Consider the following 25207-nt stretch of genomic DNA (forward strand, 5'->3'; position numbering starts at 1 on the left):
TTACTTGAACAAACTTGGTACCACTCCTAGAAATAGTTCATGCAAATAGTCTATAGCTCTAGCTCTTCGGTTCTTTAAAAAATCTTCACAGTTTTTCTTTGTTGCCATGGCAACAGAGTTTGCATTGACATTACATTCTATGAAACAATTTTTACAAGTGACCAACAAATGGAACATTCCTGTGAAGTTGGGATGAATCCGGCTTCAGTGTCTTAGTGGGAGAATGTCATTTAAAGTAAAAGTTTACGGACGGTACAGACGACGTGGACGCCGGACGAAAAGCATCAAAAGAGCTACCCTGTCACTTTGTGAACAGTGAGCTAAAGTAACAACTGTCAATATTTAAATAATTTTTACATGTAGTGCGATCAATGAATGATTTTGCAGTATACAAACACTCATAATTTACAGCGACTATCGCCAATAACAGCATATTTATGTATATTTGACCCTTTTTTTAATGTTACTTGACTGTAAGACATTTGCATATGTGTAAATAACTTACTTTGTCAATCCATAATATTTTACTTAACCACATTTTCAAATTTCATGAAAATTATCATGAATCTGAGCATCGCTCTTTAATTAAGTATACCAATAAAATGGAATATGATAACATATAATTCATATCAATGTGGTAATATCATTGTTCATACAGGTATACCATAACAACAAATCACACAAACGTAGAAGAAACTACTGACGTCATATAAGTCAGACAATAAAAATAATCAGTGTAATAAAATCGATCCCTTCAACAAAGTGGTCATATCATCCTTCTTTTCAGAATTCATGTTCCTGACAATGTTGTCAAACACGCTTTAAACATTGTATAAGATTATAGAGATGGAGAAAAATGACTTTTTTTTGTCTCAGTAGCATTGACATTATCTAACAGGAATAGAATCATCAAAGTAATCACAAACCAAATATCTGAAGAAACTTAAAATCAAATATCTTATCATTGATTGAATAAAGGAATGTAAGTGACATGAAACATTTAACCTGTAAACATGTTATGACTCCCATAGACTTGAGTTTCAACCAAGAGAGCTGCATATATGGGTAAATTACTATGAAATTGTTCAATAGAATAATAGCGGTATGAGGTAAGTAAATATAATCTAACTTTCAAGCCTCATTGATAATTTGGCTTGAAACACATTTTAACTGTTTAGAAGTTGCTGAAAACAATTTTATAAGTAATGACAGAAAACTTTCCATTTGGATGACACGTTAGATAAACTTGCAGCAACATACCCTGAGTTTCTATTTTCTTTCTAGCACCTCAACCTTTAGAATTAAACTCACTTTCTTTTTGCTTTAAGGAAAAAGAAACAATACACTGTAAGATAAAAGATTTTTGGTGAGCAAAACATTAGGATAATGGAAATATAACATATATAAGCTCAGAGACCTACTGTATTAACTTGCGACAAGTTGTTCTACGCTTAGTCTTTACTTGTGTTAGAAGATCGTAGCTCCAATGTTCTTCATTAGTTTCTTTAAACCGTCTCCCTGTAATTCACAGTCCAGTTTATTATTAAAATTTCAGATGTTCAAGTATATAAACCGACACCGTAAACAAATACATAAAATTATAACAAGGAGGAACTAAACATAATACATAAATTGTATATACTTCAAAATCTAGTAAGAATTACATAATGCAATACAAGACTGTCGGAGACAGTAACAGCTCGAGCCTATTGCAAAAGTTGTCACAAGGGTGTTTCATTGAGTATAATAATGCTTACCTATATGAAATACATAAAATTGTCTGAAAAAGTACAAACCTTCAGTAGTTATGGAGATAGCCTGGTCTCCAACAAAAAATTTACCTAGCAATTTCTAAGTCAAAAAGGGGCATAATTATGCAAAAAAGCAAATCAGAGTTATGAGACTTGTGCCAATCATCTTAGATAATCACAGGAAACCAAGTGTGTGAAGTTTCAATCCATTCCCTTCAGTAGTAATCGGAGATACCAGCTTACACGCAAAAACTTAACAAAGAATTTCTAAGTCGAAAAAGGGGCATAATTATGTAAAAAAGCAAATCAGAGTTATGGGACTTGGGCCAATCATCTTAGATAATCACAGGAACAAGTGTGTGAAGTTTCAATCTATTCCCTTCTGTATTATGGAGATACCAGCTTACACGCAAAAACTTAACCAAGAATTTCTAAGTTGAAAAAGGGGTATTAATTATGTAAACAAGAGGGCCATGATGGCCCTGAGGTCGCTCACGCTGTATATAGGCCCCCCAACCCCCACCCCACCCCCCCAACGTTGCAGGGCCATTTAAAGCCAAGGGCTTTTATTTGCACAAACTCGTAGACGTCACCCATAAGAAGATGTTTCATGCTAAACATCTAAGCTCTAGCTCATTGGGCTTTTTGAAAGAAGATTTTTTTTAAGTTTTTACTATACACATATAGTTAAAAAACAATGACACCTGGGCCGGACCAGTTTTGACCCAGGGCTTTTATTTGAACAAACTAGTTTGTAGACACTTACTAGAAATGTTTCATGCTTAATATCTAAACTCTAGTATTTGGGTTTTGTCAAAGAAGATTTTTAAGTTTTTGCTATACACATATATAAGAAAATCAATGACCCCCGGGGCGGGGCTAATTTTGACCCCAGGTCTTTTATTTGAACAAACTTTGTAGACACTCACTAAAAGATGTTTCATGCTTAATACCTTAACTCTAGCTATTTGGGTTTTTTCAAAGAAGATTTTTTAAGTTTTTGCTATACACATATAAGGAAAATCAATGACCCCTGGGGCGGTGCCAATTTTGACCCCCGGGCTTTTATTTGAACAAACTTGGTAGACACTTATTAGAACATGTTTCATGCTAAATATCTTAGCTTTAACTCTTTTGGTTCTTTAAAAGAAGATTTTTTAAGTTTTTACTATATGTATATAGGGAAAATCAATGACCCCCTGGGGCGGGGCCAATTTTGACCCAAGGGATTTTATTTGAACAAACTTGGTAGACACTCACTAGAAGATGTTTCATGCCAAATATCTAAGCTCTAGCTCTTATGGTTTTTTAAAAGAAGATTTTTTACGTTTTTACTATATGTATATAGGGAAAATCAATGACCCCCCGGGGCAGGGCCAATTTTGACCCAAGGGATTTTATTTGAACAAACTTGGTAGACACCTATTAGAACATGTTTGATGCTAAATATCTTAGCCATAGCTCTTTGAGTTCTTTAAAAGAAGATTTTTTAAGTTTTTACTATATGCATATAGGGAAAATCAATGACCCCCCTGGGGCGGGGCCAATTTTGATCCCAGGGCTTTTATTTGAACAAACTTGGTAGACACTTATTAGAACATGTTTGATGCTAAATATCTTAGCCATAGCTCTTTGAGTTCTTTAAAAGAAGATTTTTTAAGTTTTTACTATATGCATATAGGGAAAATCAATGACCCCCTGGGGAGGGGCCAATTTTGACCCTAGGGCTTTTATTTGAACAAACTTGGTAGACACCCATTAGAAAATGTTTCCTGCTAAATATCTTAGCTGTAGCTCTTTTGGTTCTTTAAAAGAAGATTTTTTAAGTTTTTACTATATGTATATAGGGAAAATCAATGACCCCCCGGGGCGGGGCCAATTTTGACCCCAGGGCTTTTATTTGAACAAACTTGGTAGACACTCACTAGAAGATGTTTCATGCCATATATCTAAGCTCTAGCTCTTATGGTTTTTTAAAAGAAGATTTTTTACGTTTTTACTATATGTATACAGGGAAAATCAATGACCCCCCGGGGCGAGGCCAATTTTGACCCAAGGGATTTTATTTGAACAAACTTGGTAGACACCTATTAGAACATGTTTGATGCTAAATATCTTAGCCATAGCTCTTTGAGTTCTTTAAAAGAAGATTTTTTAAGTTTTTACTATATGCATATAGGGAAAATCAATGACCCCCCGGGGCGGGGAAAATTTTGACCCCAGGGCTTTTATTTGAACAAACTTGGTAGACACCCATTAGAACATGTTTCATGCTAAATATCTTAGCTGTAGCTCTTTTGGTTCTTTAAAAGAAGATTTTTTAAGTTTTTACTATATGCATATAGGGAAAATCAATGACCCCCCGGGGCGGGGCCAATTTTGACCCCAGGGCTTTTATTTGAACAAACTTGGTAGACACTCACTAGAAGATGTTTCATGCCAAATATCTAAGCTCTAGCTCTTACGGTTTTTTAAAAGAAGATATTTAAAGTTTTTTCTTTCGGTTGCCATGGCAACCAGAGTTCTGCATGGAATTAAATTCTTTGAACAATTTTTAAAGGTGACCACCAAAGGAACATTCCTGTGAAGTTTGGATGAAATTGGCTTAGTGGTTTATGAGGAGATGTCATTTAAAGTAAAAGTTTACGGACGGACGCCGGACGGACGCCGGACGAAAAGCGATCACAAAAGCTCACCCTGTCACTTTGTGACAGGTGAGCTAAAAAGCAAATCAGAGTTATGGGACTTGTGCCAATCATCTTAGATAATCACAGGGAACAAGAGTGTGAAGTTTCAATCCATTCCCTTCAGTGGAGTAGCTTACATGCAAAAACTTAACCACAGGGACGCCGACGCCGACAAATGGGTGACTGCATTAGCTCGATTATTCTGCGAATAGTCGAGCTAAAAATCTTCACAATTTTTTAAGAATGATTTTCAACTTTAATACAGCCAAACCCGTATCCAAACACCACTCTTAAAATAAGTTTTGAAAGGAGATCTTTGTTGAATAATTGTCATTGAAAATTAGAAAATTTGAATGGCAATAATTCAAACCAGACATTACAAGAGTGACTTGTGATGACAGGTTTTTCATTTATTGGCTTAAACATATTAAGCTCAATTGCTCAATTGCGAAACAAGTTGTTGCAACTTATATTAATCATCCTGAAACCAACTAGTCCTGGTGTCATATGAAGAAAGATGGTCGTAACCCAATTCAGACTCGAACCCATGATCTCTGGTTAAGAGGCAGACACCTTAATCGATAGGCAACTGCTCCCAATTTTCATTTATTAGTTTTATCCTAAAGTGCTTTTTAGTACACATGACAGAAAATAGAAAAAAAATACTGCAAAATTTCTGTTTTACAAATTTAAAGAGATTAGATTCTTCTTTATCAGAAAAAAGATTATTAATAAATGAATATAAAGAGTAACCTGTGTTGGAAGAGTATATCAACAGTGTTCATTTCAATGTTGTTGATATCTACAGCATTAAAGTTTATATGCATGATGAGCCAGAAGTTGGGCATAAGACGTGTGATGACCCCGCTCTCACTGAACATGGTGGCACTGTCGTCCATCTCACTCATATCTCCATCATATGCTACACAACATAATACATATGAGCCGCGTCACGACAAAACCAACATAGTTCATTTGCGACCAGCATGGATCCAGACCAGCCTGCGCATCCGCGCAGTCTGATTAAGATCCATGCTGTTCGCTTACAAACACTATTACAAGTAGAGAAACTGATAGCAAACAGCATGGATCCTGATCAGAATGCGCGGATGCGCAGGCTGGTCTGGATCCATGCTGGTCACAAAGGCATTACGTTGGTTTTGTCGTGATGCGGCTCATATATAGTGAAACATTTAACTAGTATTGTAGAAAGTGTAATAAACATAATAAAATGATAGGTAAAACAAAGAAAGTTACAAGTATGTTAACAGTTATATGCTGACAAATTTACTGTTTTACTTACACTAGGAAAGTCAATTTGCAATAAAATACTAATTTAGAGGAAGAACACACACAAAAATTTCCACTGTCTTAGCGAGTCAAAAATTTAGCCCAAACTTACTATGGCAGTAACTCAAAAATAAAAAGAGAAGTTATAGTTCTTAGGTACTGCACTTAAGTTATTTGGCTTTAACACTCATATCTCAATTGTCGATCAATCTTACTAGCAACTGCGAAAAAGACATGGATATACGGAAGTGTACGGAATTCCGTATATCATTAATATACGTGTAAGAATACGGGAAACTTAAAATACGGAGATGTACGGGACCGTATATTATATCAGTCCGTATATGACTCATATACGAACTCCGTACACTCGTAATATACGGGAACTTTGATGTACGAAGTCCGTATTTTACTAATATACGGAATTTTTATAACAAGTCCGTATATTACTAAAATACGAAAATCCGTATTCGTGCAAATACGGATTCTGTATATAGAAGTAGCGAATGAAAATTTACTTCTATATAGCCTATTTCCTGTAAGAGTAAAGAAATAGTCTGATCATATATTTATCAGACATTTGACAATTAACACAATGCAAAATTTCCTGGAGTTATAAACGCGTCAATTGCGTACAAATGATATCGTCAGTGCACAGAACGTGTAAGACATCCACCTGTAACATGAAGACGCGGTATTCTAGCTCAATACCGCTTGGTTTGCTTTTTAGCACACACCCGCAGATAAATAGCGAATACTTTACAATTGCGATTCACGATTAGATAGTACTGTTTTGCATTTGGCATCTATGGTGAATCATGTTATTTTTGTAATTTCCTTTTCATTATCATTATAATATTTTATAATGATAAGCCAAACATGAGAAAATGATAAAGTTGAAATTGTGATGTTCAAAACATGAATTAATTACAATAAAATCGTGGATCTGGGAAGTTGAAATCGTGAAAGTTAAAATAATTGTTATCACGAAGATGAAATCGGGATTGTCCACACAGCAATTAAATTTTACGTTGATATATGTCCTATAAAAATAGGCTAAACATAATATAATACATGTACTTGCATATGTAAAAAAACAACAATGATATCTCATTCATTCATTCATTCATTCATTCATTCATTCATTCATTCATTGAATAAATCAACCAATCATTCATTCATTTATTTATTCATACATTCATTCAATTATTCATTACTCATTTATTTATTTATTTATTTATTTAATCTTTTTTTCAGGAAACAAAGATTTGCGTTTCTGTACACAAGTTTTGAATAGAACTCTTATGAAGTTCCAAATTCCCCAATTTTGATTTCTTTCGTGCGGTCTCATTTATGACATAATATTGTGTAATAGCCACGTGCTGTATTGCCATAATCGAAGACAATACTGATTAAGCCGGATATTGATCCGGATATTGATCATAAACGCAGCAGGGTATATCGAGTGTCGGTTTTCTCCGATTAGGTAAATTAGCGCAATGTGTTGAATGTCTTAACGGTATTTTTACTGTCAATTTCTGATATAATTCATGTACGAAATAAGGGAATTAAATTGTAATCCTATGTGATTTTGTTCTAGATATTATAAAGACTCTAACCCGACATATCAAAATGAAACAGACATAGCTGCTGTATTCTTTCCAGTGCTTTTGCCGCTGTCGTGTTGTTGTTATCCTTTAATTTGGCGGAATTCGTCATTTAAACATGACACAATTAAGATTTATCTTGAAGTAAACTTTGAAGTTTCCTGCCGCCAGGTCCAATTATATCAAAGTTCACAAGCTAGAATCAGATGGATGTCACTGGGGTGTATGTACATGTATTGTTGATAGATGATGTCAAATTATTCGAAATAGCATTTCTTGAAAAATATCATCATCATCATCTCCCGAGTTTCCTCGTCTCCCATCAGCCGTGTTTCTGCATAATTCGGTGACTTGAACATTGTTAAGTATAGGGGAACATGACCGTGCTATGTAAATTAACATTTGTTACCAGGTTAAAATAAAATTATGTATCTTGGAAACTGTTTTTGTAAAAGTAAATTTCTGTTTAAAAAAATAAAAATTGTCGTAGTTTGATTTAAAAACTCAAGTTAAGAACATACTAAATTATATATTGATAGTAAAATCACTTTTTAAATTGGACTTTCGAATTTTTACCGATACTCCAAATATTTTTATACTAATAAAGTTTTATTTTAATTATGAAATCAGCAGATAATGTGAAAGGATCTTTATACTTCATTTATGTGTATTTGTAAGTAATTAATTTATTTATTTTAATGGGGATACGGACAAAAGCCCCCCTCCCATCTAAAAATGACAAGGTGGACAAAAGCCCCCCCCCCCCCCATGAAATTTACACACGTACGACAAAAGCCCACCCCCATCAAAAAATACAGGTAGGACAAAAGCCCCCCCCCCCCCCCCGTCCATCAAACAATTGCTATTGAGAATCACGTCAGTTTAAATCTGGAACTATGTTTACTTTATTGTATATTTGCAGTACAATTATAAATGAATATTTTCAGAGAATCGCTTTTCAAAGCTTATCAAGAAAATAAAAGTGAAAGGCGCATACTTGTCTAGATCTATTTGAAGTATAACCAAAGTTCCCGAACACTGAGCGTGCAAAACTAGATAGTAATCAGTCTGGTCTATAAACCTTAGGGAGGCTTTTGTTTGATGGACTGGGGAGGGGGGGGGCTTTTGTCCTATGTGTAAATTTAATGTGGGTCTTTTGTTTTACCCGCTTATTGTTGTTGTCACAAAAATTTGTGTAATTTATAAATTATTTCTTAGCGCTTCTAAAACATCTTTTTTTTATTATTATTGTTATTATCATTATTATTATTATCATCATCATCATCATCATCATCATCATCATCATCATCATCATCATCATCATCATCATCATCATCATCATCATCATTATCATCATCATCATCATCATCATCATTATCATCATTATATTAATATTATCACTATTATCATCATCATCCTCATCTTAAGTATTATTATTTATTATCAATATTATTATTATTATTATAATTATTATCAAAAAAATTAATAACCGATTTGGCATTAGAATCAAAGTTTTGCCTATGAAAAAGTATCAATGGTTATGTTATACATGTATGCAAAGTTATCGTTTATGGATACATGATATTTCCAATTTAATAAATGTAATATTGCATTATTTTGGATCGAATAAAGGTCTATGTATGCTGCATTATCACCGACCTTAATATAAATCAGTGGCATTATTAATGCTACAAACGGTATCTAGGCATATCACGCGTTTTCAAAACAGCCAATGAGTTTAAAGCGTTGGTTTTGTATCACGTGAATCCTATCAACCAATCAGAAATAGCGCGGGCGAAATGAAAAAAGAAAAAACGGGATTGGAAATGGATAGTAAATAAAATTCAGAATATTGCAAAACAAGGTAGGTTAAAAGTTATTTTTTATCGTTGCAATATCAATATGCGATCAATAGAATAGTTGCATTTTGTGAACAACAGCTTATTTCAGGGTTAAACTGATTTGTTTTTAGAAAACTTTAACACTGTTTAATCTGTTTCGCTATCCAATATGGCCGCCGGATTAGATAATTAAAGCAAGGATATACTGGGAGGTTACGAGTTTGATTTTGATTTCTAAACTGTATCTTGTTTAGTTAATAATTTGTATGAAAAATGCAAAAACAAAAAATGAAAAGGGCATTTGTTAAATGCGTTAATCATAACTTCCCTTCAGGTTAAAAAAGACACCGAGTTAAAAATTACGACATTTAAACAATGAAGATGTCAAGGTATTACAGCCCTGGACTGGGACATAGGGATTAATCAGTGTGTGTGTGACACGACCTATGTATGCTTGATTGGTCAACTAATTGGACTTTATAATCTTGAGCGATCTCAATTATCACTTAACAGCTGGGGTGCGAATCAAATTATTTATTATGTGCAAGAAAGATCATATCGGAAAGAGACACTCAAATTCTATTTATTTAAATAGTAATTTATGAAATTGATAGCCGAAAAATAGGTTATGTTTTATCTATTCAATATAATAACTAAAATTATCAGATTTAACAGATTAACATATTTTAAAAGAAAATTGGTTAGTACTTCTAAAAAATAGGTTTATAAATTTTAAGATAAAATTGTTTCTCAGTCTTGATAATTTAACGAGCAGAATACTTGTTTTATGTCCGCAGTTTTTATACAAATCCCCATTATTTGATGCAAACATAAGTCAATTTAAAGACTCCGCTCTTTTCAATAATTTACTTTTTTAAAGTTTCTGTACACATGTTGTTATATTTCTTATTTGTATTAACCTATTCTTAAATAAATACAAATCTTAAACAAAAATAGGAAACAAACATTTCTTTTTTTATTTAAATCATTATATATTTAGACGAATAAATAAAATGAAAATAATTGTCAGATTTTTTTATTTACATTAATACAAAGAATGTGTATGATTGCATGTGATATGGCCAACAGGTGTTAAGTTAAACGGTTAACTGTTAATTCACTTACCATTGGTGTCAAAATATAATTGAGCCGCGTCACGCCAAAACCAACATAATGGATTTGCGACCTGCATGGATCCAGACCAGCCTGCGCATCTGCGCAGTCTGATCAGGATCCATGCTGTTCGCTAACGGTTTCTCTACTTGTTATAGAGTTTGTAAGCGAACAGCATGGATCCTGATCAGACTACGCGGATGCACAGGCTGGTCTGGCCATGCTGGTCGCAAACCCATTACGTTGGTTTTGTCGTGACGCGGCTCATATGTTTATTTTTACATTGATACGAAGCTTTGATCAGGAGCCTGTTGTCGGTGTAAGAATTTTAAAACTCGTGAATATAAAATATCGCAACGAACCAGAAGTTTTAAAACGGTTTTGTTTGTATTGTTTTAGTATTAATAGTAATAAGCAAGACCGAGTTTACTCGCAATACAGGACAGGCAACTCTTGGTTTTCATTCGATATTTTTGGTTATTTATCTACGTTATTCAGGATTACCCAGATTTTAAATTGTATATACATGAACTGAGTTTTCGACATTTACAATGGATTTTTTATTGGACAAATGAAAATTTAAATATTGGTTTCTTATTATAATTAAAATCTTTGTTTACTTTTTAAGATAAACATTACGCATAAGGTGATATCGCATGGGTCAGTCACAAACACGCGCCTGTTTGAGGAAACAGTTATTTAATATTTCATTATACATAAATTTAAACGCTTGAAAAACTGTATTGAGCCTTTGTACATCACACATATTTCGACATTCCATATTTTGACATATATTTCACATAAAGCAATATGATAACACACGCACGGACGCACGCACGAACACACAAAATACATAACTACACATGCACATAAAAGTGAACACGTTCCTACAGTATTAACACTTTTGCACATGTGATCACTTATGAAATATTTTCAATGTGCTCTTTATCATTTTATGCTGAAGTTATATTATGATTTTTCAGGACAGTTTAATCTTCTAGAAATGCAGCTGTGCCCTCTTTACAGCAATTGTAGATGAAGCAAAGTATGGTAGCAAGTTATATAGATGTAAGTTCACGTATATACATTGTTGTATTTTGTGAATAAAATAAGACATTTACACGTACGTACTGTCTGTAAAGAAGAGTTACTCAGACTCATATATTCCACTCTGTACTGACATCATGACTGTGTTTTATTCTTTCTCAAGGCAAAGTCAAATTTCCTTAATTACACGCATTTATTTTGAGAAGAATAAATGTCCTTAGTTATAAATACATTGATTCTCTTTTATATCTTGTTAGAGTCAATTCTAAGGCGGAATGATGTCACACTTCATAAAATGATGTCAATTAAGGCATATAAGATATAAGCATTTTGCCGCGCATTTGAAAATGCTAAATCATACTTGCTTTTAATATGCAAAAATCAAATATATAAAATATAAGCATTAACTCGAACACACACAATGGTTTGATATAGATGCACTGTGCATGCGACTTTATTTTATTAAATTAGTTTTCTTTTCTTAAACATATTACTGTATCAAAAATATGTATTTCTTTACAGTTTAATCACTTTTATATATGTTAATGATAGTAATTGTTTTAGTTGTTACGTGCGTAAAGCGATAAGTACTCCGCTTCGATAATGCAGTGTTGCATCTAGAATTTCAAAATTATGGGGGATTGTCCCCCACTCAACTGAAAAATGTGGGGGACTTGATAAAAATGTGGGGGACATACATTTACCTTACACTATGACTTATCGAAAATAATTCATTTATTTTACGTTCAGGCATTTTTGACAGCTATCGTCGGCTAAAAAACGGAAGTAGAAAAAATAAAATATTGACGAATACTACAAAATACACGCGAGATGACCCAGTCGGCTGCTACACGCTTTTTAGTACGTATTTTAGTCATAACCACAAGTGAAAACAAACATGGCTGAAGCTTTCAAGACACGATGAAGATAAACTGAATAAAGTTAAAAAATTGTCAGATGCGCGACTTGGCGCGCGTTGACTTCATTAAAATGCGCGATCTGCATAAAATATGCGCAAATCGCGCAATCGCGCGTCCTAGATGCAACACTGATAATGTGAGAGTGACGTTACATTTTCTTTTGTACATTTACACTAAAGTTAACAACATTTGAGCCGTGTCACGACAAAACCAACATAATGAGTTTGCGACCAGCATGGATCCAGACCAGCCTGCGCATCTGTGCAGTCTGATCAGGATCCATGCTGTTCGCTATCAGTTTCTTTACTTGTTATAGGGTTTGTAAGCGAACAGCATTGATCCTGATCAGACTGCACGGATGCGCAGGCTGGTCTGGATCCATGCTGGTCGCAAACCCATTATGTTGGTTTTGTCGTGACACGGCTCATTTGTCTTAATAGGTAAAACAGGGTTTTCAAAGCGAATATAATGTCAGATAAGAAACAGAATTTGAAATGTCTTGATGGAAAACTTAGAATGTCATACACATTAAATTTTATCACAAGTTCGAGCCTCACAAGTTGTCTTACTTTTTTGCGTTTTTTTTTCCATTTTTTTTTTTTAATTTTACATTAGAAAAATGAATTAGGATAGAAAGGCAGTTTTGTTATGATATTTAATAATTTAGATATGCATGCACGGATGATAGTGATTTTTATCCTGTATAGTGTGTAGTATGTAGTAGTCATAGTACTTTTGCAGTGCCATAGTATTTCGTGCAAACTTAACTATAGTTGAAACAGTCTGTGTACAGTATCATGCATTCCGTATAAGTTTGCACCAACTTGTTAAATAGGGCTAAATATAGCTACATTTAAAACAAAATGAGAAGTTAATAGAAAATATCACAGCATTTATAATCTTTACAATGAATGATACAAAACTTTCATTACCTGATTGATAATTATAAAGCAATATTTTTGGGAAAAAGGTGCAATTCGAGCCTAGCTGTCTTGCATTGATATTTACCACAACCTTACCTACTGCATTACTCTGAGAGTTGGTTAATTTGTTGATAATTAAATTTATATAGCTAGCCTGTTTGAAGATAATAAACACAATATGATAGCTGTTTTACACCTGGATAGTGGACTTGACCACCTCGTCACTTAACTATCATACTAAACGCACAGTACTTGTGCGCACGTGAAACATATTGTGTTGATACGTAAATGTTTCACGTGCGCACGTAATAGTCGCATTCGCATGTATTAACTAAAATATTTCCTATGTTATTTTATGCAATTGTCACATATGATACGTATATTTTATTATCTGAATTTGATTTCATACTATCAGATTAATGCTATAGGCAAGGGAGGATATTTTGATTTATATTTCGTGAGAATTATAACTTTATTTTTAGAGATGGCACACTGTAAGAGATTCTATTGTCAATTTACCTAGTTAAACAGTCTTAACAATAAAAAAATATTAATCTACACTATTGTTTATTGAAGGTATTCATTCGCCGCTGAGATAGTTTTTGAAACAATTGAAATTGAAACAAACAATAATCCAAATTTGTTAAGATTAACGTTTTTTATATAAATGAGAAGTATAGCTGAGTATTCCGCCTTTTACTTAACTGGATATCATTGTGCAAACACGGATCTACATCTGAGTAACAGATATCTGTACTTTTTAAGCCTTTTTTTCAAACGAATTGATTCATACTATCGATGCTAATATACATCGTAAAACGATCAAAAAGATTATGTCAGCACTATTTCCCAATACAATTGTATTTTGTATTTATATATTTTTAATCAATAAAACACTCTTTACATAGAACAAAGACATCATTAGCATATAAATTACAGGTGTGAAATAAATATATTCGTAAAGGTTTTTTAACAAAAACATATAACTTATCACCCGTCATAGATTAAACATTTCATTTAAACCCTGTGTAAATGGTTGCTTATAAATGACATCTTTATCCTAATAATAAAAAATAATTTTGAAATTTGCGTTAGAAAAAATGTATATATGTATACGCTTAAAAAATGCTTGTGTATAGTCTTTTTGAAAGTTGTGATAACTATTTCACGACACTATTTAAACAGGATTTTGAACTCTCTTTTTCAGATACACACATGCCGAAGAAGATTGTAATATCTGGAGATATCATTTCCTACGTCATGAAATAGACATCGTCACACTGGTCTACGTAACATTCCTATAGATGATTGTTATATTTAAGTGCTTTTAAGAACTGTGTTTGAATGACGAATTTCTGTGAATACGTATTTTTAGTTTTAATGATTATTATTAAAACTTTCTGTAATAATCAATTTGTGCTATGGACTCATTTTCCTAGAATAATATGTGAATGTTAACACGAACAAATGATATGAATATCTTTAAAATATTTTATGGGTGTAATACAAGTGGCTCAAAAAAATCATTGTTAAGATAAATAGAATCGAACTTCAAGTTGGTATAGTTTGTTCTACATTTAAACAACATGCAATTCATAAAGGTTACGGCTTGAAAATATCGAAACATGTACATGTATAACTCGATCTCTAAAGAATATATCGCAGTGCGATTTTCCCACTGTGATACGTATTTCATGACTCTATCGCATCATACCGGTATATCGCCGTTCCGTTGCAACGCTACATTAATTTGTCACTCTGGAATAAGGCTTGCAATAATATATGACTGTTGCAGCGAAGACATGTTTATTTTGTTTAATATATGTATACATATTGAATATATAGTTATGAAGTAATAAATATTTAAGAGTGACTCGATTTGGTTTTAACTTTATTATTTGAAATACTCCAATTGTGAAGAGAACGTTCTTAAGCATATGACTTTACAGTTCCCATTCAAAATGTGTAATAAAACATGTTCTATTGTAAGTCTGCATTTTGGTCATGTAGACGTGTCACTTATATGTAAATGCATGCTTTTGATATTATCTGTATCTTCTTTTATCAAGAAAATACAGTTCTGTATTCCCTGTGGACAACTAAAAAAATGAAATTCCGTATATCCCCTGTATATATTGAAAATACGATTCCGTATATCCCTGTATATGTAGCAAATACCATTCTGTATATCTTCTGTATAATTATGTAGAAAATACGGTTCCGTATATCCTCTGTATACGTAGAAAATACGAGTCCGTATATCCTCTGTATATGTAGAAAATACGGTCCCGTATATCCTTGGTATATTTATAGTATACTAGGGATAGCAACCTAAATATAGTCCGTATACGGGATTTTATTATCCGTATACTTCAAAAGTACAAACAAATATACGTACATGTATATGGGGCAAATACGGAATTCCGTATATGCCTGATGCATATACGGACTTCCCGTATACCCGGTGTTCCCTATACGGACTCGTATACTTGGTCCGTATATTCGACGAATACATCCCGTACACGCCCGTATATGTCAAAAATACGGGACCGTATATTCCCGTATATCAGTATATTTTCGCAGTGAGCTTTCCTGAAAGACTAACCAGTAGTTACCTATTTCTCTGTACATATATTAAGAACATAATTATGCTCTTGATAAAAACTGAGAACTGCCTGAATAAAGCAATGGGTGATCTCATTGTTTGTCCCATATTTTTTTAACTACAGGTGTATAAGAAGACGAAATAAGCTTTTAAAGAAATAACATTGGAATATTTAAAAGAATGAAAGATTATGCGTAGATACAGCTATACATACATGCACCATCTTCTGTAAATGAGCCCCTTGATGATATACAAGATGGGGTATATGGTAACGCTGATACTTTACTTCTAGGTGTTCCCTGACCTGATACAGGGGCCGAGCAGTGACGAGCCCTGCCCTGAGGTCCAATGAGAGAGTGTTGTTGAGCTTTCATTGGCGAAGGACCCTGAGATTCGATCTCAGAGTCCTGTTTTGTGGGAACACATGGTTCTTGTGATCTGAAACCAGCAAAACTAGAGCACCTTTTTAACACAGCTTCATTTTCCAAATCTGTTCTGTCAAATTCATCATCTAACATGTTTTCCATGGCACAGGTTCTTTCTGGAGATGTTCTGAATGGTTCACAACGACCATCGGTTTTTGTCAGCTGTATAGAAATATCAGATATAACAGGTGATTGGACAGCAGAGGTCACATGACTTCCTGTTCCAGACACAGAAAATGAAATACTTCCTGTAGTAGGTGAATCAAACACTGATGATGAAGTTGGAGAAACAACTGATTTTCCTTCCTTTTGTAAAACATTACTAGGGTTCTGTGAGCTCTCATCGTCAATTTTAGAGCCATCACTCTTTTGTTGAGCTTCAATGTCCTGTTTAAGGTTAGTCAAACTATCTGCAGTGGAAGAATCTGCTTTCTCCTCCACTTTTCCGGCCTGTTCACAACTAACTTGTGTTTTCTCCCTATCTGACATATTATCCTTGCTACTTTGTATCATTTTCAACACTAACTCCTTACTTTTGCGTCTATTAATTAAACTAACATTTTCCAAGTTGAGACCTTCTGTTGATGTTCTCTTCTCTAGACTTAGATTAGACTCCAGACTGTGTCTTTTTACTTCTGATGGAATGTATCCATCAGATTTTACTGTCAAAGGACTAGAACAGCCTACATGTTCTCCACCAATATCAAAACTTTTCTCTTTAGCATTAACACTGAGAGGGGACAGATTTTTAGCTGATTTTGTGTCAGTAAGTTCCGACACAGAGCTTGGCGAGCAAACTTTAGTAGAGGAGCCTTGTTTTCCACTCCACTGACTTAATTCTACAAGAGCAGAGCTAAGTACTGATGCATTAACATAGGTGAAGGCATTAATACGCTTCTTGGATAAGTAATACCACTCATCCTCTTTGTTCAACTGGTAATTCTTGAATGACATCTTTTGGAATTCCTAGTCAGTATAAAATATCAATAAATAAATAAATCTTCATTAAAACCATGGAAAACACAAAGTAAAAATGATTATTTAAAAGGTACCTTTTTACAAATTTAAGTTTATCGTTTACAGGACATAATCCTTTGACAGAATTCTATAATTTTGTTCTCTCTATCAACAGACTATCTTGTATCTATTAAATCTATATATTTAATCTATAAGATCCTTGTTTCGTTTATTAGATCATTTATTTTAATTCAACCAATGCAAAAACCTGAATAAATACTGTGAATTGTTTGAATAAAACCCTTTTCAATATATTACTTTCACTGATCAATTAATATCAAAAACTAGTATGTATCTTCTGCCTGGTAAAGAAAAAAAACAGTACCAACTAAGTATTGGCCAAACTTGTTGCAGCACAACCTGACATAGGTCAACTTGGCAATGAACAACATGGAAAAGCACTCTTGGCAAAGCACAAGTGGGAAAGGTCACCTTGGCATAGATCAACTTGGCAAAATTCTTGGCAAAGCATAACATGGCAAAGCACAACTTGACATAGGTCAACTTGGCATTGGTCAACATGGTCTATACACAATTGAGTTTTTGCATAAATTGCATAAAATGCATGATTTAAACAAAACAAATGATGAATTATCAATACTAAAACAAGAAGTATATAATTTGCTGAGCTGAACCATGCCAAGTTTCTACTGGGCCAAGCTGAATCACTCATGTACTGACAAAGCTGACAATGATTCTTCGACCATATAGGTAAATGATAGAACAACAAACAGCTCAATATTTTGTGTATATACCTCTGTAAATTTTTCATTGCTTTGTTCTGATCCAAACACAAACTGTAGAGGTACAGTTTCTACACTGACGTTAGCCTTGCCTAATCCACTAGTACACTGTATATGCTTGGCAACAAAGTTAAGGGCATCAGTAGTGATAGGCGATATGTGCCTCAAGTTTGATACAATCTCATCATGTAACAGCCACTCAATCTATAAATAGAAATCAAACTTTACATTGTTGACTTAAACTATAAACAGAAATAAAAATTTTGTACTGACAATCAATCTATCAATAGAAATTAAATTTCAGAAAAGTCAATCAAACTATGAACATAAAAAACAAGATTGTGGATTGTGCTTTAGGATTGTGCCAAAAATTTTAACAAGAAATAAAATATGTAGTTAACAATCAATCCAACAATAGAAAATAAACTTCTTCACTGAATAGATATAAAACTTCGGGTCTGCATAGATAAACTTAAGGACTAAATAGAAATAAAACTTTGGGACTGACAATTAACCTTTGAAAAGAAATGAAATTTTACTTTAACATAAATCTACTATGATGTACAAATAAATCATAACTGGATAACATGACAGAAGTATTTATACCTCCTCCATACATTTGGTGACAGCATCATGTTGTCTCTGTGGTAGGTGATTTATTGGGTCCTTCAAATGATTCATATCACTGCAATTTGAGACAATAACAATTATATAAATTCATTCTCTACACTTGAAAATATATAACTAAAAACCAGAAAAGTTTTAGTTAAACAAATTAGACATATGAAAAACATACATCTACATTTCTATATAATAAACAAAAGTATCAGACCAAAAGCTATTTCAACAATATCTGAGGTTCTTCCAAAGAAAAGTTAAAAATCATCTGTCAGTCTGTCTATACATGTACTGTAAAACTTGTCAATGAAGATTATTCACTGGAATTGGAAAAACAAGCCTATAATTACACAATCTAATGGAAAAAAATCTATATTTAAGTTAAAAAAAAAAACATATCAAAGTTCAAAGCTGTTAAGACAACTGTATAACTTACATCATAGATTCACTTCCCCTGTCTTCAACTTCTGAGCCTGAGGATGACCCGAATGTTGCACTAGTGTTTGATAACATTCTTAACATTGACGGTTTCTTTGGTGATGCTACTTCAAGGTCACAGGGCAAGGTCAAACAGTTAAGATCAAAGGTTATCTTGAGGTCACTAAGCTCAACCTCAGAAAACTTTTCCAGTATTGTTGAAAGTTCTCCTACAAAAGAAATGATGATTTCATGCAAGTCCTATTAGCTTTTAATTAAATATCCTGACATATTTCTTTCATTTTAGGTATTCTGTAATCATTTTAATGTCAACATTAACAATACTTTTTACTATCCAGACAGTATATATACAGCTTTAACAGCATAATTAATCAGTCAAATGGAATATACACATACTGGTCGGGACCACCAAAACAGGACAACCATCAAACCTGGATGGCCCAAAATATGCCTGATTTAGTTTTTTTCTTTTTTCAGTGGTTGTCAATAAGTCAGTCGCCTTTTTATCAACAATAAATGCGTGTTTCTTCTATAATTAAATGATTAAATTTATTTCAACTTACGTAAATGGTTATATTTTAAAATCTATTTCAAGAATGTTGACTTCGAAATTTGGATATCAAGAGTGCAATACCTGACCTCTTATACTAGCTATAATTATTTGCAGAGTAAACAACAAAATTTCCAAAACTTCAGCATTTGCTGCTGAAATAATATATATCATGTTAAAAATAAAAAATTAAAACACTCCAGCTTTTATCTGGATTAAATCAACCTCATGTTATATCTGTCCGAACACATGGTGTGGACAATTTAGGTAATTTTATACCCACCTTAGGGCTGGGGCGAGTATCCGATACTCGGATAATCACAAATCAAAATGAAAAATCAAGGAGGAATATATGTCAGTCCAGAGATAGTGGATCACGATCTTAATTGTTTATATACATTCATTGTTTCTCACACTCTTAAGGTCGAAATAAAATTACAATTTGAGTATGAATTATGCCATGTTTATTTAAATACAATTCAGCAAAATTTACTTCCAATGTTTGGAAATATATTAGTATTTCAATTGAAAATCAGAAAAACAATTATGTTTTTTAAATTTTTAGAACTAATGTTCATGTTTTTATGGGTGTCTTGATAACAAATAATTCGTGGCTCAATTTGTGAATTGGAAGTGCTGAATCGTGGATCGGATCGTCACTTATCAGACGATTCACACCTCTAACCCTCCTCAACAGGACTCAAATTGAGTGTCAACATAATCAGAAATAAACAAACTAGATCGTTAGTTAAGAGAAGAACCTAGCTTTACTGTGTCAAAATTTTAGATCTCTAGCTTTAAAATTAAGAAATTTGCACGAGAAAATGTTCAAAAAGTGTCCGGTTGATAGTCCCCAACCAGTATACATAACTGAATAAACAACATACCAATACAAACAGCAATGTTACGCAGTGACAAACTGTACTGTTGCAGACGACTTTTCACTGTACATGTAAAGTTTATAAACAATGGAGACTGGTCACTCCGATCATCCTGGGTAATGTCAAGGTCAAGGATGGCATCATCTTCCATAGACTCCTCGGAATCTAGGACAGAGGTGTTAGAGATCCTGTCACTCCTCATGGCCAGGCTGAGTCTGTCCATTGCCATGTTACCATCAGATTCTGGCATTGTGCCAACAGCTGCTCCTACACACACAAGAACATTACAGATGTGTCAAAAGGTATTCAAAATATTTGAGATCATATTTTTTTTTTTCAGATTCTTACTTACATGTGTTTAGATTTATACATGTGAAACCAAACACAGAATTCAAATGAACTACATGTAAATGTACTTTATTTAAATTTATCTACTTAAACATGAAACATTTTGATTATTGCAATCCTTGTACTTGAAAGAAAAACAATAAGAAGTACAAACATGCTCATTTAGAAAAGCCCTTTGAAAAGTAAAGTGGACATGTACATAGTGTGTATCCGATAATGCATGATAGATATGCACAATTGGTGTGTTACTTTTGCACAATGCCTGCATTATTTTAACCTTTCTGCATTATGAAGTATACACTCAACAAGTTCAGCAATGAATAAAACAATGTTACCATGAACAGCTTCTGACGTAGTTGTCTCCCTTTCATCTGACAATTCTCCTTCACTCTGAAATAATGACACATATACATGTACATATAATGTCTCAATAACATTGTAAAACAAGCGTTATAGTGGATAAGGCGTGGTATTGATATACATGAAATTTTTTTTATAATTGACGAAAAATACGATTTTTTTTTTGGGAGCCAAGGCATATGAGCGTTCTACTGAGATTAGCGCTATATCGGATAGCGCTATATCGCGGCTGCAGTGTATGTAGTTTCTTTCCTCAAGCCATGCCTGTGACTAGTGATTTAAAATTATTGTTCTCATTTATCTTGTTTCCCAGATGATTAACCACAAATATGATTTACCCAAATGTGTAGATAGCAACAGAAAATTAGCATCCTTATGAATTAAAGATGAATTACAAAATTTACTTGGCTAAATATATATGTAGCTTTATAGAGAACATACACAAAGATCTGATTTGTTTTATAGTTCTGATTTAGAAGGAGTTTTAGAATAATTATACAACTGAGTTTACAACTAGGTCATTGTACAACTATCCCAGTTATCTCAGCAAGGAGAGCATTATGGGAAAGCATTCAAGCAAGCATGCCTTATGTTCTCCTACAGCCGAATGAAATTGTCAGAAAAGTTGCCAGATTCTTATATAAAAACAACAAATACAGAATGCAAAATGCAGATAAATATATGTTTGTCTAAAGATCTTCAGTATCTAATACTGTGAGTAAAGTAATTTAACAAATTATAGCAAAAACATAAAAGATTTTTAAATTTCTTCAGAGGTGTCAGTACCTATAGTGTCATGGAGCAGAAATGAATATATATTTTTACAACAGATATACATGTAGGTCATTACAAACCTGAGCAGCTTCTGGACAATAGAAATAGTAGTCACGACTAGATGGAACCTGTCGGAACCATTTCTGTACAGTATCAAGGAATTTGTCCTTGATCAGCTGGTGAAGGTCTTTTAATGGCTCACAAGGTAGCTCTAGGTGAAGTAATGATAAATCTAATGTCAATGTCACTTTAGGTAACTCAAGTACTGATGGTATTTTCATTTGATCACTTTGTGCATCTCTGTAAAAATAAATATCTATTTCATTATCACAATTTTAAGGCAATATAATGCAAGACTGAATCAGTGAAATGCAATGCCACAGCAATAGTATACATGTAATGACCAACTATATGTATAACCCTAGGGCTATAGTTTAAAAACCTTGGTATATATCCACAAAGACAATATTTCATGTAAAACAAGAGCTGTCGGTAGGACAGCAACGCTCGACTATTCTTAGTGCTTGATAGTAAAAAAAATGCTTGATACAGTTACCTCCTCCTGTTTACAGGTTGGGGTCATGATGGTGAACAAGTGTGCAAAGTTTCAAAGCCATATGTCTATGGACTTTGAAAATATTTGAACTATTACAAAAACTTTAACGTAAATTCTAAGTCGAAAAAGGGGCATAATTCTGTCAAAATGCTTGATAGAGTTACCTTCTCCTGTCTACAGGTTGGGGTCATGATGGTGAACAAGTGTGCAAAGTTTCAAAGCCATATGTCTATGGACTTTGAAAATATTTGAACTATTACAAAAACTTTAACGTAAATTCTAAGTCAAAAAAGGGGCATAATTCTGTCAAAATGCTTGATAGAGTTACCTTCTCCTGTCTACAGGTTGGGGTCATGATGGTGAACAAGTGTGCAAAGTTTCAAAGCCATATGTCTATGGACTTTGAAAATATTTGAACTATTACAAAAACTTTAAAGTAAATTCTAAGTCGAAAAAGGGGCATAATTCTGTCAAAATGCTTGATAGAGTTACCTCCTCCTGTCTACAGGTTGGGGTCATGATGGTGAACAAGTGTGCAAAGTTTCAAAGCCATATGTCAATGGACTTTGAAAATATTTGAACTATTACAAAAACTTTAACGTAAATTCTAAGTCGAAAAAAGGGCATAATTCTGTCAAAATGCTTGATACAGTTACCTCCTCCTGTCTACAGGTTGGGGTCATGATGGTGAACAAGTGTGCAAAGTTTCAAAGCCATATGTCAATGGACTTTGAAAATATTTGAACTATTACAAAAACTTTAACGTAAATTCTAAGTCGAAAAAAGGGCATAATTCTGTCAAAATGCTTGATAGAGTTACCTCCTCCTGTCTACAGGTTGGGGTCATGATGGTGAACAAGTGTGCAAAGTTTCAAAGCCATATGTCAATGGACTTTGAAAATATTTGAACTATTACAAAAACTTTAACGTAAATTCTAACTCGAAAAAGGGGCATAATTCTGTCAAAATGCTTGATAGAGTTACCTTCACCTGTCTACAGGTTGGGGTCATGATGGTGAACAAGTGTGCAAAGTTTCAAAGCCATATGTCAATGGACTTTGAAAATATTTGAACTATTACAAAAACTTTAACATAAGTGGTTACGCGGACGCCGACGCGGACGCCGACGCTCGGGTGACTGCAATAGCTCTACTTATTCTTATCAAATAGTCGAGCTAAAAACTATGCTCTTGCCTTTGCAGTTTCAGATGATGATTTTTTTAAGTATAATTGGAAAACATATGACCTCTGGCATGGGCAAGTGACAACTATTTATCCAAGATGATTTTAGGGGTGAGAGACAAATGACCGTAAGACACAATGTCCAAGATCCATTGTCACCAAAATATTACCTCTCGGCCAAGGATCAAACCAAGAATAAAGAACAACCACACACAAGCTAAAAGCAAGTTGTGTTGACCAAATATAAAATGGTATTTACAAATGTTCATGTATACTCATTCCATTATACTCATTAGAACAGTACATAGTAATACTGCAACTTGCACCTAAACATGCCATTATGTTACTTCAAGACAGATTCATCAGAGATCAATTCAAATCATCCATTACAGATAAATAAAGATAGTGTGCTAAAGATACATCTAATAAAATATTCCTCAAAATAAAACTTTTTATGTGATATAACAGTTCCAAGTTAAGAATTATCTTAAAATAAATATAAAAGTTACATGATGATAATGTCAATTTGTAAGAGTACCAACCCATCAGTATCATCAAGTATATCCATAAACCTGACAGAGTGAGGTTTAACATCATCTATCACTGCAGAACTTTGATCATTAAGTCTCTCCTGATCTTTTCGGGCCTCGTTTACGAGGTGCTGGAAGTGACAACATGATGCATGTAGAAATGTTGTCATGTTACTCTCTAAGGGCAGGGCCTCTTCACAGATATTATTTATGGCTGCATCAACATCTTGGCTGTCAATGGTAAAACTTTTCTGCAAGCTTTGAAACACACCTAGAAATAAAAACAGAATCACTTTATAAAAAAAAAATAATTCAATCAGGCCAGTCAGTGAGTTGCAATTTTTAAAGAAACAGAATTATAAACAAGTGCCACAGCAAGCAGGACCTTGTACTGCCTTTTCTTACTTCCAAAATGGAACACATTTGAGAAGCAGCATTTGGCAGTCAATTTCATTTAAAGGTCATACTTAAAGTATAAATCAACATGCTGGTGTTGCTTAATCAAAGTATGAACAAAATTTTATCCCATAATTTTATGACCAATTCTATGAAAATGTTAATTTTGACTTCAAGGGTCAAGATTATTTAAAAGTCAAAGGAATACTTGCATTATTGAACATGACAGTTTTGTCATAAATGCTGTTTTGTTCAAGTATGAAAAAGTATATAATAATGGAAAAAGAGGCAAAGAACATCATAATTTTATTGGGAAAAGGAGAAAAAATATGTTGAAAATTAAACAATGGGAGAAAAGAATATTAGATGAACTCAGATAATCACACACCTTTAACATAGCAGTTATAGAATGTTTCTGACAATGATGAACACTGCTGCCACAGGTTTTCCCCTCCGTCACATGATCCCTCTGTTGACCTTCTCTCCTGTGACCTCCATGATAACCTCCAAGCTGGTTCAAGGTCATCCTTTTGTAAAACATTGAAACACAGTTAAAAAAATATATCTCAATCAACTTACTTTACTATTGAATAGAAGATTTTCAC

The 25207-nt window shown here is 33.4% G+C and overlaps 1 protein-coding gene and 1 long non-coding RNA gene across 2 annotated transcripts in view; one reads left to right on the forward strand and one right to left on the reverse strand.

Moving 5' to 3' along the window:
• The window catches only part of LOC132740711 (uncharacterized), a 34826-nt gene that overhangs the window by 9078 nt on the left and 541 nt on the right, over window positions 1–25207 (reverse strand). Inside the window, exons 2-11 of the mRNA XM_060728675.1 lie at window positions 24991–25129; window positions 24219–24477; window positions 22019–22238; window positions 21140–21194; window positions 20463–20723; window positions 19024–19234; window positions 18576–18654; window positions 17982–18173; window positions 15999–17175; window positions 5192–5360 (exon numbers count right to left, since the gene is read on the reverse strand). Coding sequence (XP_060584658.1) covers window positions 5192–5360; window positions 15999–17175; window positions 17982–18173; window positions 18576–18654; window positions 19024–19234; window positions 20463–20723; window positions 21140–21194; window positions 22019–22238; window positions 24219–24477; window positions 24991–25129 — 2762 coding nt within the window. The remainder of the gene's footprint in view (window positions 1–5191; window positions 5361–15998; window positions 17176–17981; window positions 18174–18575; window positions 18655–19023; window positions 19235–20462; window positions 20724–21139; window positions 21195–22018; window positions 22239–24218; window positions 24478–24990; window positions 25130–25207) is intronic.
• On the forward strand, window positions 8987–15036 carry LOC132740709 (uncharacterized). The gene is made up of 3 exons (XR_009627194.1): window positions 8987–9199; window positions 11273–11357; window positions 14387–15036. It is a non-coding gene; the product is annotated as an uncharacterized LOC132740709 (long non-coding RNA).

This window comes from Ruditapes philippinarum, unplaced genomic scaffold, assembly GCF_026571515.1.
Source record: "Ruditapes philippinarum isolate M1 unplaced genomic scaffold, ASM2657151v2 ctg8777_1_1_1_1, whole genome shotgun sequence".
NCBI classification, from domain to species: domain Eukaryota; kingdom Metazoa; phylum Mollusca; class Bivalvia; order Venerida; family Veneridae; genus Ruditapes; species Ruditapes philippinarum.